Source organism: Triturus cristatus, chromosome 2_1 (genome assembly GCF_964204655.1).
Source record: "Triturus cristatus chromosome 2_1, aTriCri1.1, whole genome shotgun sequence".
Classification (NCBI taxonomy): domain Eukaryota; kingdom Metazoa; phylum Chordata; class Amphibia; order Caudata; family Salamandridae; genus Triturus; species Triturus cristatus.
The window spans coordinates 248,975,987-248,988,886 of NC_140581.1; the positions used below are offsets into that span (position 1 = coordinate 248,975,987).

A 12,900-nucleotide genomic window follows, 5' to 3' on the forward strand; every position below is an offset into this window, starting at 1 on the left:
GCTGTTCATTTTGTACTATGGGGAAGAAAGAATGGATGTCTCACCCAGAGTGATCGTTTTGAGTCCAGATGGGTGCGGCGTGTGCCTTTAAATGAGCCCATAGATATTACTGCCTCAGTCAGTGATGGAGGAATAATGCCCACTCCATCATCTCTGCGGGCTTCGGACAAACGCTCCCTTGACCTCTATTGCAAATCCTGAAGTTAAGCCTCTTTCTAGTGAGATCAAATAAGAAACATGAGCATACTGAGTCACAGTCAAGTTCTGGATGTGGCCAGGGTCACACAGTTTTGATAATGGGGGCTATGATTAGTACTAAAAAATGTTGGATATACAGCATATTTTAGTATTCCTGGTGGTGTTTGTGTATGTGTATCCAGCTGACTACAGAGTCCAACAGGCAATGCTGAGGTGGGGATCTTACCTTTGTGGTTGGGTGTATGTTGTGTGTTCTATATCTAGATTGGAGACTTCTGTTCGTTCCGTGTGTAATAATGGGGCTTTGTATTGAATGCATTTCAACTTGTCAGATGGTGGGTGAGTGGTGAGTCAGGGTGAAATGATGTTGGTGTGTGTAGGCAAGTCAGGATAGTTCTGGTTCTGTGTTCCTGTTGCTGGTGGCTCTGTGTTGATGGTGGGCTTGGCCTGCATTCGGTGACCCTTCAGGCTGCCAGTCTTTTTGGAGACGGACTATTTTAGGGTGTTATGGCGTTTATCATAAGCAGCTAGTGTGTGTTGTTTTGCAGTTTATCCATAAAGGCATTGTTACATGATTACTCGTGGGTGTGAAAGAGGCAGTGCTTGCTTTGTGTGCTGATGTGTTGTGGTGAAGTGTGAGTTACCTGCTCTGTTCTAAGTACTAACTTAGTGACATTGAACTTTTGAGACCTGGATTCTAATCAGGTTTCAACTACATGATTTAAAAATAAATTCATCCACCAGGTTGAAAGCTTATGGGCCCCCCCTTTGTTTAAAAAACAAAACATTTATTTAGTATGCCGAATAAGTATTGCCCCAACTAAATGTCGATTACGACCCTCTTCTTCACAATGCGATCGCAGTTTCTTTAACTTGCCCTCCATGATACCATACAGGCCCTGGTGTTTTAGGTAAACCAACTTGTACTGTCGAGCAACACTATGGTCCTGATTACGAGTGTGGGTGCTATTAAGGGCCCCTGATAAATAACAATACCACGGGGGTACAATATTATCTGATGTGATAAGTAGCACCTATGACGCATGGCACAGTAAATAGTGTACCCAGACATTTCCCCTGTTAAATTTCATCAGGTTCGCCCTGCTGAAATGTAACAAAGCTTAAGGTATTTAACGCATTCAATAATTAGCTGATGACTTTAATACATTGACATTTTAACTCGTAATTCGAACTTGCCCCAAAGGTATCAGAGCGCTTTACAGAGCACCAGTTACTGTTACGCAAGGACACATTCATTTTTGGTAGGCACGGGGAGATTAGGGGCCACATGTAGGTAATTTCAATTTAGTGAGTCCTTAATAGCGATTTTTACCGAATCGCTATTAAGGACTCGCTAAATTGAATGTAGGTAGGAATCGCAAAAATATTTGCGATTCCTTAATATTGCTTAATTGCAAATCGCAAATTGCGATTCGCAATCAAGGAATACCATCCCATTCATTCATATGGGCCAAGAGGTCCAAAACAATGAATAGGATTTCGCCCGCAGTTTGCGAGTAACCAAGAGGCACTCGCAAATTCCTGGCGCAATTTCAAGGGTGCAAGGGTTCCAAAAGGACACCCTTTTGCACCCCTGAAATGTGCATGTGTGCACATGTGGCGCACATACATGCCCTAAAAATGCAAAAAAGTGCTTTTTTAAAGGACATCGCTAATTACCACCAACTTTAAGTTGGTGGTAATTAGCGATTCCTTAAGGCCAAAGTGCACTTTCTTTTGTGCTACTTACATTGTATTTAAGGAATCGTAATTTGCGATTTCTTAAATGCAATCCCAAAATAAGGAATTGCAATTTTTGCGATTCCTTATTTTGCGAGTAGGTTTAATCTTACCTACATTGCTCAAAGCCAAATTGCGATCGCAAAGGCTGAAATTCTGTGAATTTCATCGTTTGCGGTCTCTATTTGGCTTCCTACATCTGGCCCTAAGTGATTTGCCCAGAATCACAGGATGTTGAGCTGTCATTGCCGAGACTCGGGCCCGGTTCCCCAGATTTGAGATCGACCGCCCTAGCCTGTTAGGCTACATCCTCTCCCCAAAAACATGGTTTATGTACAGTTCAAGAATAACGGGCCCACTTTTAGTCAAGCCCTACCTTTCTTGCAGTTTGGCCTGCACGTGGTTAAATAATTCAATGATTCAAAAGACTTGGAGGTGAGGCAACTTATTTCCGTGTATGGGTCATACATACGGAAGATAAGTGGGTGCCACGACCCCTCCTATGCTTTTTAATTTCTGAATAAAGTGCAATGAATGTGTCATGCGTTCTAAATGCTAAAAGGTTTTTAACAAGCCAGCATGTGGTAGACAGTGAATTTAAGTAGCTTTTCCCTTTCCTAGAAACTATACTTTTATAATTTTCTAGTAAATCGCTCAGCCGGGTTGGAGTTAGATTGAGGAAAACCAGCAGGGGCCCTTTGAGATCCTTGACGGCATTGCTCTTTATCTGTGTCGTTATGGCTTAGCCGATAAAAAAAAACATGTAATCGGGGGATTATAAAGAAAGAACCGCGCTAAATTAATCAAAGAAGTCGAAATTGTTTTGACAGAATTATCATTCCCTTGAAAATCCATTTAAATTATTCATGTAAAGCATTCTAAACTTGAATATTCAGCTGGACAGCCAATCTGGAAAGGGTACCATAAGGTCAGAACTAATCTTCAAAAGATGTTACTAATCAGAGGATAATGTTAATACTCCATACAGCACTGACACAGAACGCAAGAGTTGTTTATGCACTGAAAACACTTAGGGCTAGCTGACAGATGCACACGAAAAAAAACGAATACACAGAGCAAAGACTTACAAATGCCACTCTGTTGATGGTACCTTAGCATGGCTGGATGGGTGGGGGGGGGGGGGGGGGGAGACCCCTAATAAACTCTTCAGGTGGCTGGTGGAGATTCAAATTAAAAAGATAAAAGATACAAGCAACTGTATAACAGACATTCTTCATGAGTACGTCCACCCCAACCACTAATTCTGTTTTCTGAGTCTGAAAGCCAGTGGGGAGGGGTGGGGGCTGAGGAGGATGGGGGAGTTAATTCCAAACTGGTCTGCTCAGTCATTCGGCCTCTAAAGTGTCACCTTGAAAGGGTACCACATGTATTTAGTTTTTGTTGCGTACTAGGACTGAATCAATGCCTGGAATTTGCTTTGAATACATCCCTACCTGATTGGTATCAATAAATGTATTGATATACTACTGTTAGTGCTATCACCAATTTATCAAATACTGCTTTAAAAGGGTAGAAAACTTTATTAAAAAATCGTAGGCATTTTTGAAAAGTGGTATTTAATAGTCATTGTTCCAAATAAGCTCAAGGAAAGGTTGGTTTAGGTTAATTTTCAAATTTCCCATAAGATGCTTCGGTCATGCCCGAGTGCTGAGGCAAGGCGTGTCCCCAGATGGTAAACGACAAGATCCCAGCCCTCACGAGATCTAATATCCTGGGGATATTGCACCCCTTGCATGGTCAGTAACACTTCCTGACAAAAGTCCTTAGGTGGTATATGCCAGAGATATTTCCGACTACGCTGCAGTATAGTCCGAGTATACCTATTCCAAGCTTAATCAGCTGCACATACAAACAGCGTGGTTCCAAGGACCAGCCTCTTTGCTATTCTTATAGAAGTGAACAAACATCCTCTTAGTAGCTGTAGCATGGAAAAACGAAGACCTTATAATAAAACATAGCACTTGCATGCCCTATAGCCAAATGTTTGTAATTTAATGTGGTAAATGTGGTTTATTGGGTGGCTAATTAATATCGATACAAAAGCATAAAAAAGTACATAGGTAAAATCGAGTGCAAAGTGCGAAGTTACCCATGCAGATTAAACAGCCACCACCTGCTATGCCAGACATTCCATGTGCAAATTCGCAAATAATAGAATGGTGTTCATTTTTCGTGGACTGTAAGCCATGAGTACTTCAGTTAAAGGTGGAGATTACATAGATTCTCAGCATGAAATATGTATTTAAGGTACCAGCAGCTTGGTTGAGTACGTGAGCCTTCAAGGCAGGCCTGAAGAGCTTGTCAACGGTTTCGTATATTCAGGGGGAAAACGCTTGTATTGAGTAAACTACAGTGTTCTAAATATAGGGTCCGGCAGGAGCGAAGAATATGCAAGAGTGATTTTCATGATACGTGCATTTTAAAGGCAATTGCGCTGCCGGGGCGTCACTTTTTTGACGTCGAAGCAGCGCAATGGGCTAGCCCGTAATTACAAGGCCACTTAAAGTCACCCTGCGTGACTTTTCAGGGCCTTGTAAATATGGGTCCCTTTCACACATTACTCAGCATGAAAGGGACATCCCATGGGCGTGGTTGTGCGTGTTCCCACGCAACGTCCATGGAACCTGACACATTCCCAGATTTACAACGTTTTGTAAAGCTGGGAATCCTTCAGAATCCTACAAGTGGCGCGAAGAGGAGAAACTCCCACATCACTGATCCCCTCCCCTCCACATTAGTGAAAGCCTTAACCATATATTCTCCCCGTTCTTGACCAAAATCATCAAAGCCTCTCTTTCTTCAGGCCGTGTACCAGACTCCCTCCAACTCGGCCAAGTCACCCCATTCTAAAAAAGCCTTGGCTGGACCCCAATGACCTCAACAACCTCGGATCCATCTCCAATCGTCCTTTCCTAGTTAAACATTCGAAAAGTGTGTCCTACTACTATTCAAGCAGCACATAGAAGAATTCAACCTCTACAACACATTCCAATCAGGATTCAGGAATGACTGTAGCACAGAAACTGCTATGCTCAATATAACAGATGACAGTCATCGTTCCGTAGATGAAGGTGACTCCTACGTCCTAATCGGCATTTGATATAGTTCACCACCCAGCACTACTTGAGACACTCAAGAACCACTTAGTATCAATGGCACAGTCTTGAAGTTGTTCATGTCCTGTCTTCAACATCGCTCACAACAGATAAAAATCGACAGCTGTCTCTCGAAGCCCACACCAGTACAGCAAGATTTCTCTCCAGACCTATTCAACCTTTTCATGGAACCCCTCACAATTATCCTGAACCAAGCTGGGATCAAGTACCCTCTATATGCCGATGATACGTAACTCTACTACAGAGTAAGATCACCTGGCGACATCCGACGTCCTATTATCATGCAAATTAAGATACAAAATTGGCAAAAAATCAACCACCTTAAGATGAATCCCAATAAGAATGAACTTCTACTCTTCTCACCTAAAATCAATCATCTACCCATCCAATAATGGTTCAAAAAATTGGATGCACTAAACTGCCCTGCCACACTGTCTAACTCCGTTAAGTCCTTGGGTATCACACTAGACATAAACGTAACAGTGAAAGAACACATCAACAAAACTGCCAACGGAGCGCTCTTCACATTAAAACATCTCAAGAAAATTAAACCATTTCTTCCTCCCGATGATCTCAAGGTGATAGTACAATCCCTAGTCCTCCTGAAACTTCACTATGGCAATGCCATCCTGACAGGATATCTTAAAAGTTACCTTGCGTCCCTAAGAACAATCCTCAATGTGGTTGCCAGGCTCATCACAGGAAACACATGGTTTGATCACATCACATTGCCCTAAAAAGTCATGCCTTGTTTCCCATTGGAAAATGATGCATATACAAGACAGCCTGTATCACCCACAAATCACTAAGTACAAAAACCCCAAGTATCTAGAAACAAACCTATCAAGAGGTGGAAAAGGCCTGGCTCTGAGAAGCTCCATCTCTCTTCTTATTCATTAATCTCAAACTTAAAACAGAAATCAACGCAGGCACGCTCCTTCTCTAAAAATGCCCCCCAGATTTGGAACAGAGTCCCAAAGGACCGATGCTGGAACCGCTCCTTTTCGTGTTTCAAGCATGCCCCAAATCTCTATTTCTCAACAACTACTTCGACAATAATCACAAGTTGATTTAAGTCTCCCTAAGACCAAACCCTCCTTTAAAAAATACTCTGAAAGACCTGCTAATCCTACTGACTAGGCAGACTCAAACCTGTCCCTTTTACCTCTTTACCTCCGCCCAAATGCTGGATTGCTGTATATTTCTGTATCCATACTGTAGACTTCATTTACTCTTTTTTGCTTATCTGTATGACTATTATAAATCCCAATTTACTTCATCATGTACTTTTTGTACACTTCCTTAGAAATATGTAAAACACTCTGATACCCTTGGGTCTAGCCAGGTCTATATAAAACTCAAATAAATAAAAATACATCAGTTTTTCCTAATGAAGATTATTCCCCAGTAAGCTACACAGCATATTGGGTCCTGGGAAGTAGAACTTCAAACTCCATAGGCCAGTCACAACTAATTGCACTAGTACCAGACAAAAACAGCCTGTTTCTATAAACACCAATTATTAAATGACTGACTAAAAACATTGAAAGAGATTGCAAGACCAATTTTAGCACCATTGCATCCTCCATCTCTGTGAGGATTGTTTATCTCTCAAATCATCTATACCAGAGAAATTGCTCAGTTGGATGTTCTGCCACCTTATGTTGTGCAATTCCTCGCTGTAACAATTTAACTTCCATCACTCCACTGTGCCTATAAGACTCAAAAACTCATTGAACACTAGGCTACACTCTAGAGCTCATTCAAGCCCGGCCCCTTCAAGTAGGCAGCTCAGGTTCGCCGAGCTCCAGGCAGCAGTGCTCCAGTCCTCCTATTGGCTCAGATCTGGGCTCTCTGTTTCTTTTCCTCTGTCACTCTTTCACTTTGGATTTTAATATGGGCTCATCTCCACATCCATGTCTCCCAGCCTCTTCAGTTCAGGTCTGGTGCCACCACTCCAAAGTAACTATCTCCTCTGGGCACCAGCCTCCATCTTAAATTTGCAAAAGCCGCTATGGGCTATACCTCCAGTTACAATAAAAATTGGGGATCAAAGGACAAGATACTTCCCAGAGTGCCAGGGTGTTAGCACAATACCAAAGAGAGCGGTCTTAGCCCACAGACACAATACCAGATACTACCAGGGCTCCGCAAGCTTCCTCATCTCACACGCTGTTGGCCATTATACCACGCCATGGCCCCATCAATTTCCAATCTTCCAATCTTTAAAAAGTGTACACAATCAATTTCCATAATGGTTAAAGCATCTATTGACATTTTGACAACTCATATGTGCATATAAATGTCTAGATGAGAAAGCAAGTAATTCCTCCGAGATACCATCAAAGAAGTGGCAACTTTGTCTCACAGTAAAAATTGATTTTCCTAAAGTAGCTAGTTTAGAAAATTCATTCAAACAGCAGCTAATATTTGTGTAGCTACTTGCTTTTCCAATTTCAAAAGATTAATTTGCTCTAGCCTATAACTGCTTTTTCAATCTATGTTTTATTTAAATAACTTTGTGTAGCATGAAAAATATCAACTTTTCTTCAAGTGTTATTGGTTATCTTAGGAGCATTGCTAGTTGCATTTCTGATGCACACAATTCCTAGAAGTGTGTGCGTGATAAAAAGAAAATAAACGTAGAAATGTGGAACTAGACATAGTATGTAAAATAGCTGAAAATATGTCTTTCACCAATATAGATTGAGTTTAGGTATTTCTATAAGCCTTCCATTAAATGTCCAATAAACTGTACTGGGTGTGAATATACAAACTATGTGGGGATTGTTTACTGCAAAGCATTACAATTTACTAAACTGTAAAAGTGGGACCCTAAGAAGACGGATAATGTTTCCTACCATTTCATTATCAATGGAGGAGTCAAGTAATGCTATCTCATTAGCACCAACCTTCTTTTTCCAAAATGCAAGATGACAGTTCTTATTAAGGGCACTTAAAGATTATTCTTAGTGATTCTCTTCACTTTGTAAAAGGCAATATACAGAAAAATGGTTACAGGAGATTTTAGAAAATGTCCAGCAGTGACTTGCCTTGTTTTCTCCACATCTTGTGCCATCTGCAGCAGCATCAAGCTTTGAGCGGCACGACCCATTGACTGAGCACCACAAAGTCTGGCAAACGTTCTGCAAAAAATGAATTACATAAACATAAAAAGTAAAACATGCATAAAAATAAAATACACTCACAGGAAAGAGAGACATGGTCTGAGGTAAATTAGAATTATTTGATAATCAGGTGAATAGCAAATTAAGTCAAATAAAGCCAAGGCTGAAAAGGCAATCTTTAAAAAATGTCAGTCATTTTTTTTTTTTTCACAAGAATAGCGGCAGCTCCTCCACTACATAGGAGGAGCGTCGTCCCACTGCTTTAAGAGCAGTGCAGTTGAAAAATAACATTGATAATAACTTGATTATCATCATGTTATTTTTCACTATGGGCAGGGTTAGAGGCGGGCGGGGCTGGAGTTCGGGTGAGGAGTGCTTTGCCCACTCCAAGTGCGCATGACTGCTAGGCCAGTCCTTTTGGGCCGACCAAACAGTCCTGCACACTTTGTATCTTCCCCACCATATTTGCTGTACAAAGCCTGGTGAGGAACATGCAAAGCCTTGTGGTCACCGTCTGAGCTCTGAACAAAGGTGCTTAGACCAATCACAAGCCTGTGTATGTCCTGCTTCCTTCCACTACGGAAGCAGAGCAGAAGGCAGCTGAAGGGACTGAAGGGGAGAGACTGCCGGCCGGCCAGCAGCAAACGGTAAGTTCATTCTTTTGTATTTTTTTCGTCTCTCGGCTCCCCCTCCTCCCCTGCCCTGCCACCCCCGCATCATTGCCATCCACTACTGCCCAAGGTTAGCAAACCTCATTTTAAGGAAATGGCATATATTTTCAGAAAGCTTTATTGTTGAAAGTGGAATAATATCAAAGGTGAGGTTACTACATAAAAAGACCCCGATGCAGAGAAAACTGTGACACAAAGATCTTTGTGTTTAAAAATAATGTATTTAAATTACAATATAACATAAAGGATTGAACAAGTGAGATAGTCTATAAATGTAGTAAGAATCAAATTAAACAACAAAAGTATTTTGGAATTTACGGGAAAAGAATGGAGGGGGAGGAGGAAAGAGAATATATTGGAGAAGCAGTACTCATTAAGTATAAACTAAGACAAATAATTGAAAGATTTAACAATTGAGTCAATAATAACAATAGATAACAATAATTAGTAAAAATATTGAACAACAGCGAGATATATATTCATGGTGTTTGGAAATTTTCTGGCAATATACAAACCATAGATGACATAAAATTTTTAGTATTGTTAAGAAAAGAAGTCAAAAGTAAGCATAAGAAGTGAATATTAGGAGAAGTAGAGTATTCAGACATATAAGTAATAGCTAGTTTATGATGGGAATGAACACATTCCTGCCACACCTTACATGGTTGTTTAGAGAATGCATTTATAAGTAAAAGTAATTTGTTGAAAAGCAGTAGCTAGGAAAATAGCTACAAATTCATAGGTAGGGAAAGTAGCGGAAAACTCATTACTGATGTCCCTAGAAAGAGAGTGAGAATGATGAAGAAATGTTAAAGGAATGTTGTATTTTTGTAATTTGTGACCAGACTTTATGTCAAAGGGAAAGTGTAGTGGGACACCAAAGTAGCAAATGCATAACATCACTGTTGGGAGACTTACAAGACCAGCAACGATTGTCCTTTGACAATCTTAACATTGTAGGGAAGTGAAATAAAAAAAGTGGCATATAAAAAATTTAATTTGAGTAAGACCAGCTGCTCTAGAAATGTATAAATAACGGGACAATATTTTATTCCAAAAGGCAAAATGGCAGTGCACTTTCCACCCAGTCCCTTACTCATAGGAGTTCGGATCTGGACTTGGCATGGGTAGGAGAAGATGATGAAAGGAATAATGGATGTTTTAGGTTAAGAAGTGAGAAGATTAGTTAAGACAAAAGTATGTGAAAATAAGAGAGGATTATCTTGTAAAGAGAAAAGAACTGAATTTATGAAGACAGGGGGCCTCATTTACATGGAATTAATGCAGCTCGGTACTGCAAGCCATTTTGCCTCACCGAGCTGCGTTAATTCCAAAGCACCGGGATGTGTCATAACTACAACGATTTGACAGATTCCTTTGCTTTCCCCTGCACTGGCGCACAATTTGCTGCCATGTGCCAATGTAGGCACACTTGCACCATAGTGTAAGGGTGCCTGCGTTGAGGGGAATGATTGTTTATGTGCAGGAAGGTGCAGCACGCATAGAAAGAGGAAAAAAACGAGCAGCAATTAAAACATTTCTCCTTGTTGTGCCTCCGTACGCCTCAGCATTCTGATGCATTTACAGGTTTACGATTTCTCATAAATCTTGAAATGTGGCAGAAGCCATGGGTGTTGTGTGGGAACATCCACAGCAACACCCACTGCACGCCCCTTTCATGCATAGTGTTGCGTGTCAAGAGGCCATATTTACAAGTACTGGAAAAGTCATGCAGGGTGGCTTTACGTGTCCTTGTAAATATGGGGCAGCAGGTTGCGCTGCCGGTGCGTCACAAAAAGTGGTGCACCAGCAGCGCAAGGGGCTTGTAAATAAGCCCCAGTATTTATCAATGATGAAAAATGAGTGTGAAAAGATTGAGGACAAAGAAATAAATGTCAAAAGTAAGGAAAACAAACAGGAGCATAATTTTAAAATAGCTATCCACATAATATATATATTATTACTCCAAGAGCGCCATGTGGTCTGTTATGAATTTTAACAAGTGAAAAAACATTTAAACATGGACGAACAGAAATTAACTTGTAAAAATACAAAATTATTAGGCACTGAAACACATATTCATATGTTCAATTCTCAGGCAAAACATTGTGTGCCAGACCATTCTAGGTAGTGGTATGCATTTATAGGTAAATAAAACTGACATAACTGTTTTGATGAGACGGGGACATAGGGCCTAAATCCAGCTGCGGTCCGTGCAGGTAACAGCGGTGGTGCGGTGGTGCCAGGTGAGGGGAAATTTCGAAGGACGATGCAGAGAAAAAATCCATTATTTATTTAATTTTCCCTCAGCATCGTACCTCGAAGTCCCCCCTTACCCAGCCCCTAATTATCCCAGGGAATTGTACATCAAAATCCCCCCTTAACCGGCCCCACCGCCCCACCGTTGTTACCTGCACGAACCACGGCTGCTTAAATCCCTTCACTTTTTTCATATATTATATGGTAAACCAAACGAGCAGGGCTATCAATACCTATTAATATTGACACTTAAGACTCTGAAAGGAATTTCTTAGTTACTTGCATGTTTAATGTTCAGTTACCTTTCAAAAAATCTTATTTTATTTCATATTGAAACAAGGTTTATTTACCTCATTTAAAATATACGTTTAGCTATCTAAGCGTTATTTGTAATAACTTCAACATTTATTTTCTTCAACAGGAGCATCATTTGACTGTTATAGCTCTCAGAAAAAATCAAACCAACTAGCATGAAAGCCCTCACAAATGTTATGGGTACTTCCTTTGCAATGTATATGGATTGTCTGTTCATGCCTCTCAAGCATCAGAAGCATATAGACCCACAGTCCTTCACTGCAATACAAACATTTGAAACTTTGCTGTGCATTGCCACAAAGCACCATCCGCCTCGTGTATTGTCTTTTGAATCAAGCCAAATGAAGAATATTTTTCCATATTCCTCACCTCATTGCCACCCCTTTCTTTTTCTGTGATGATCAATTCTCTACTTCTTCCATAGTCGTTTAATGCTGTCTTTGTGAAACTCGTTTTTTTAGTCTTTTCTGTTTCACAAAGACATGTGAAATCCTGCTGCCTATTGAACCGATCTGGCTAGATATTCCAAAAACCTTTTAACCAATTCTCCCTTCTAAGTAAACTGATTGTAATGTTTCCTCCCAGTGATGATAGAACAATTTCATGGCAAGACCGGAGGCTATCATTATGCATAACCTTTTATTACTCCACTCCTTGCAGCACTTAGAAGTATTACATCACCAAACCAAAACTTCTAGAACATAGAATGTCTAAACAATATAAATTCCTCCACACAGCAGCCATCTTCCTCTTTTATTATGCTGCTCCTTGCAGATAAGTATAGTTGTGTGCTTGTGAGGAAAATTACGATGTATTGTCGATGGTTGGCTTGAGGTGAGATTAGATCGTGGATGATTGAGTTGAGGTGATACTTCAAGGATGCGTTTGGTCGTTTCATTATTTTGCGAACAATTGAATGAATCGGGTGAACGTTTATGGCTGAATGTATTTATTTTGTTTAACCCAATTTTCGGGTTAATAATGTTTTGTGAGCAGGTTTAGGTAATAGGTTAAGTCTAGGGAAAGTTTTGTTAAGGAGCGCTTAAAAAAGAAAATATTGAATTGTTACGTTAAAAGTAATTTGAAAGACGCGAGTGAACTTACTCGTCTTGCGGCGGGTCTCGGGGCTTCGGTGTCAGTGCTCGAGCATTACGGATCGGAGTAGAGATGGTACGAGGTGCGTCATCACGCGTGCGTGCGTGGTGACGCACGGCAGCCATCTTAGTTGAGGACTAGAGCGCATAGCATGTGTTGGCGGTAACACGAAAGATTATGACAGTTACAACTGTCAGAGGGAAGAGAGAGGTCGGATCAGCTGATTTATTAGGTGGAAGAAGGTTGTTTAAGTGCCGTTTGGGGGAATTTTGTGAGTGTATGGGACTGAATTAAAAAAAAAAAAGAAGGAGAAATTATTTAAATTTGGGAGAAGTGTTTTTAAAATGGAGATTGATG

At 40.6% G+C, this 12,900-nt stretch overlaps 1 protein-coding gene across 1 annotated transcript in view; it reads right to left on the reverse strand.

Annotated features, from left to right (window-relative positions):
• The window catches only part of ADAMTS12 (ADAM metallopeptidase with thrombospondin type 1 motif 12), a 4,274,824-nt gene that overhangs the window by 1,771,775 nt on the left and 2,490,149 nt on the right, over positions 1 to 12,900 (reverse strand). The window contains exon 10 of the mRNA XM_085630806.1: positions 8,129 to 8,221. Within this exon, the coding sequence (XP_085486932.1) occupies positions 8,129 to 8,221 (93 nt within the window). The remainder of the gene's footprint in view (positions 1 to 8,128; positions 8,222 to 12,900) is intronic.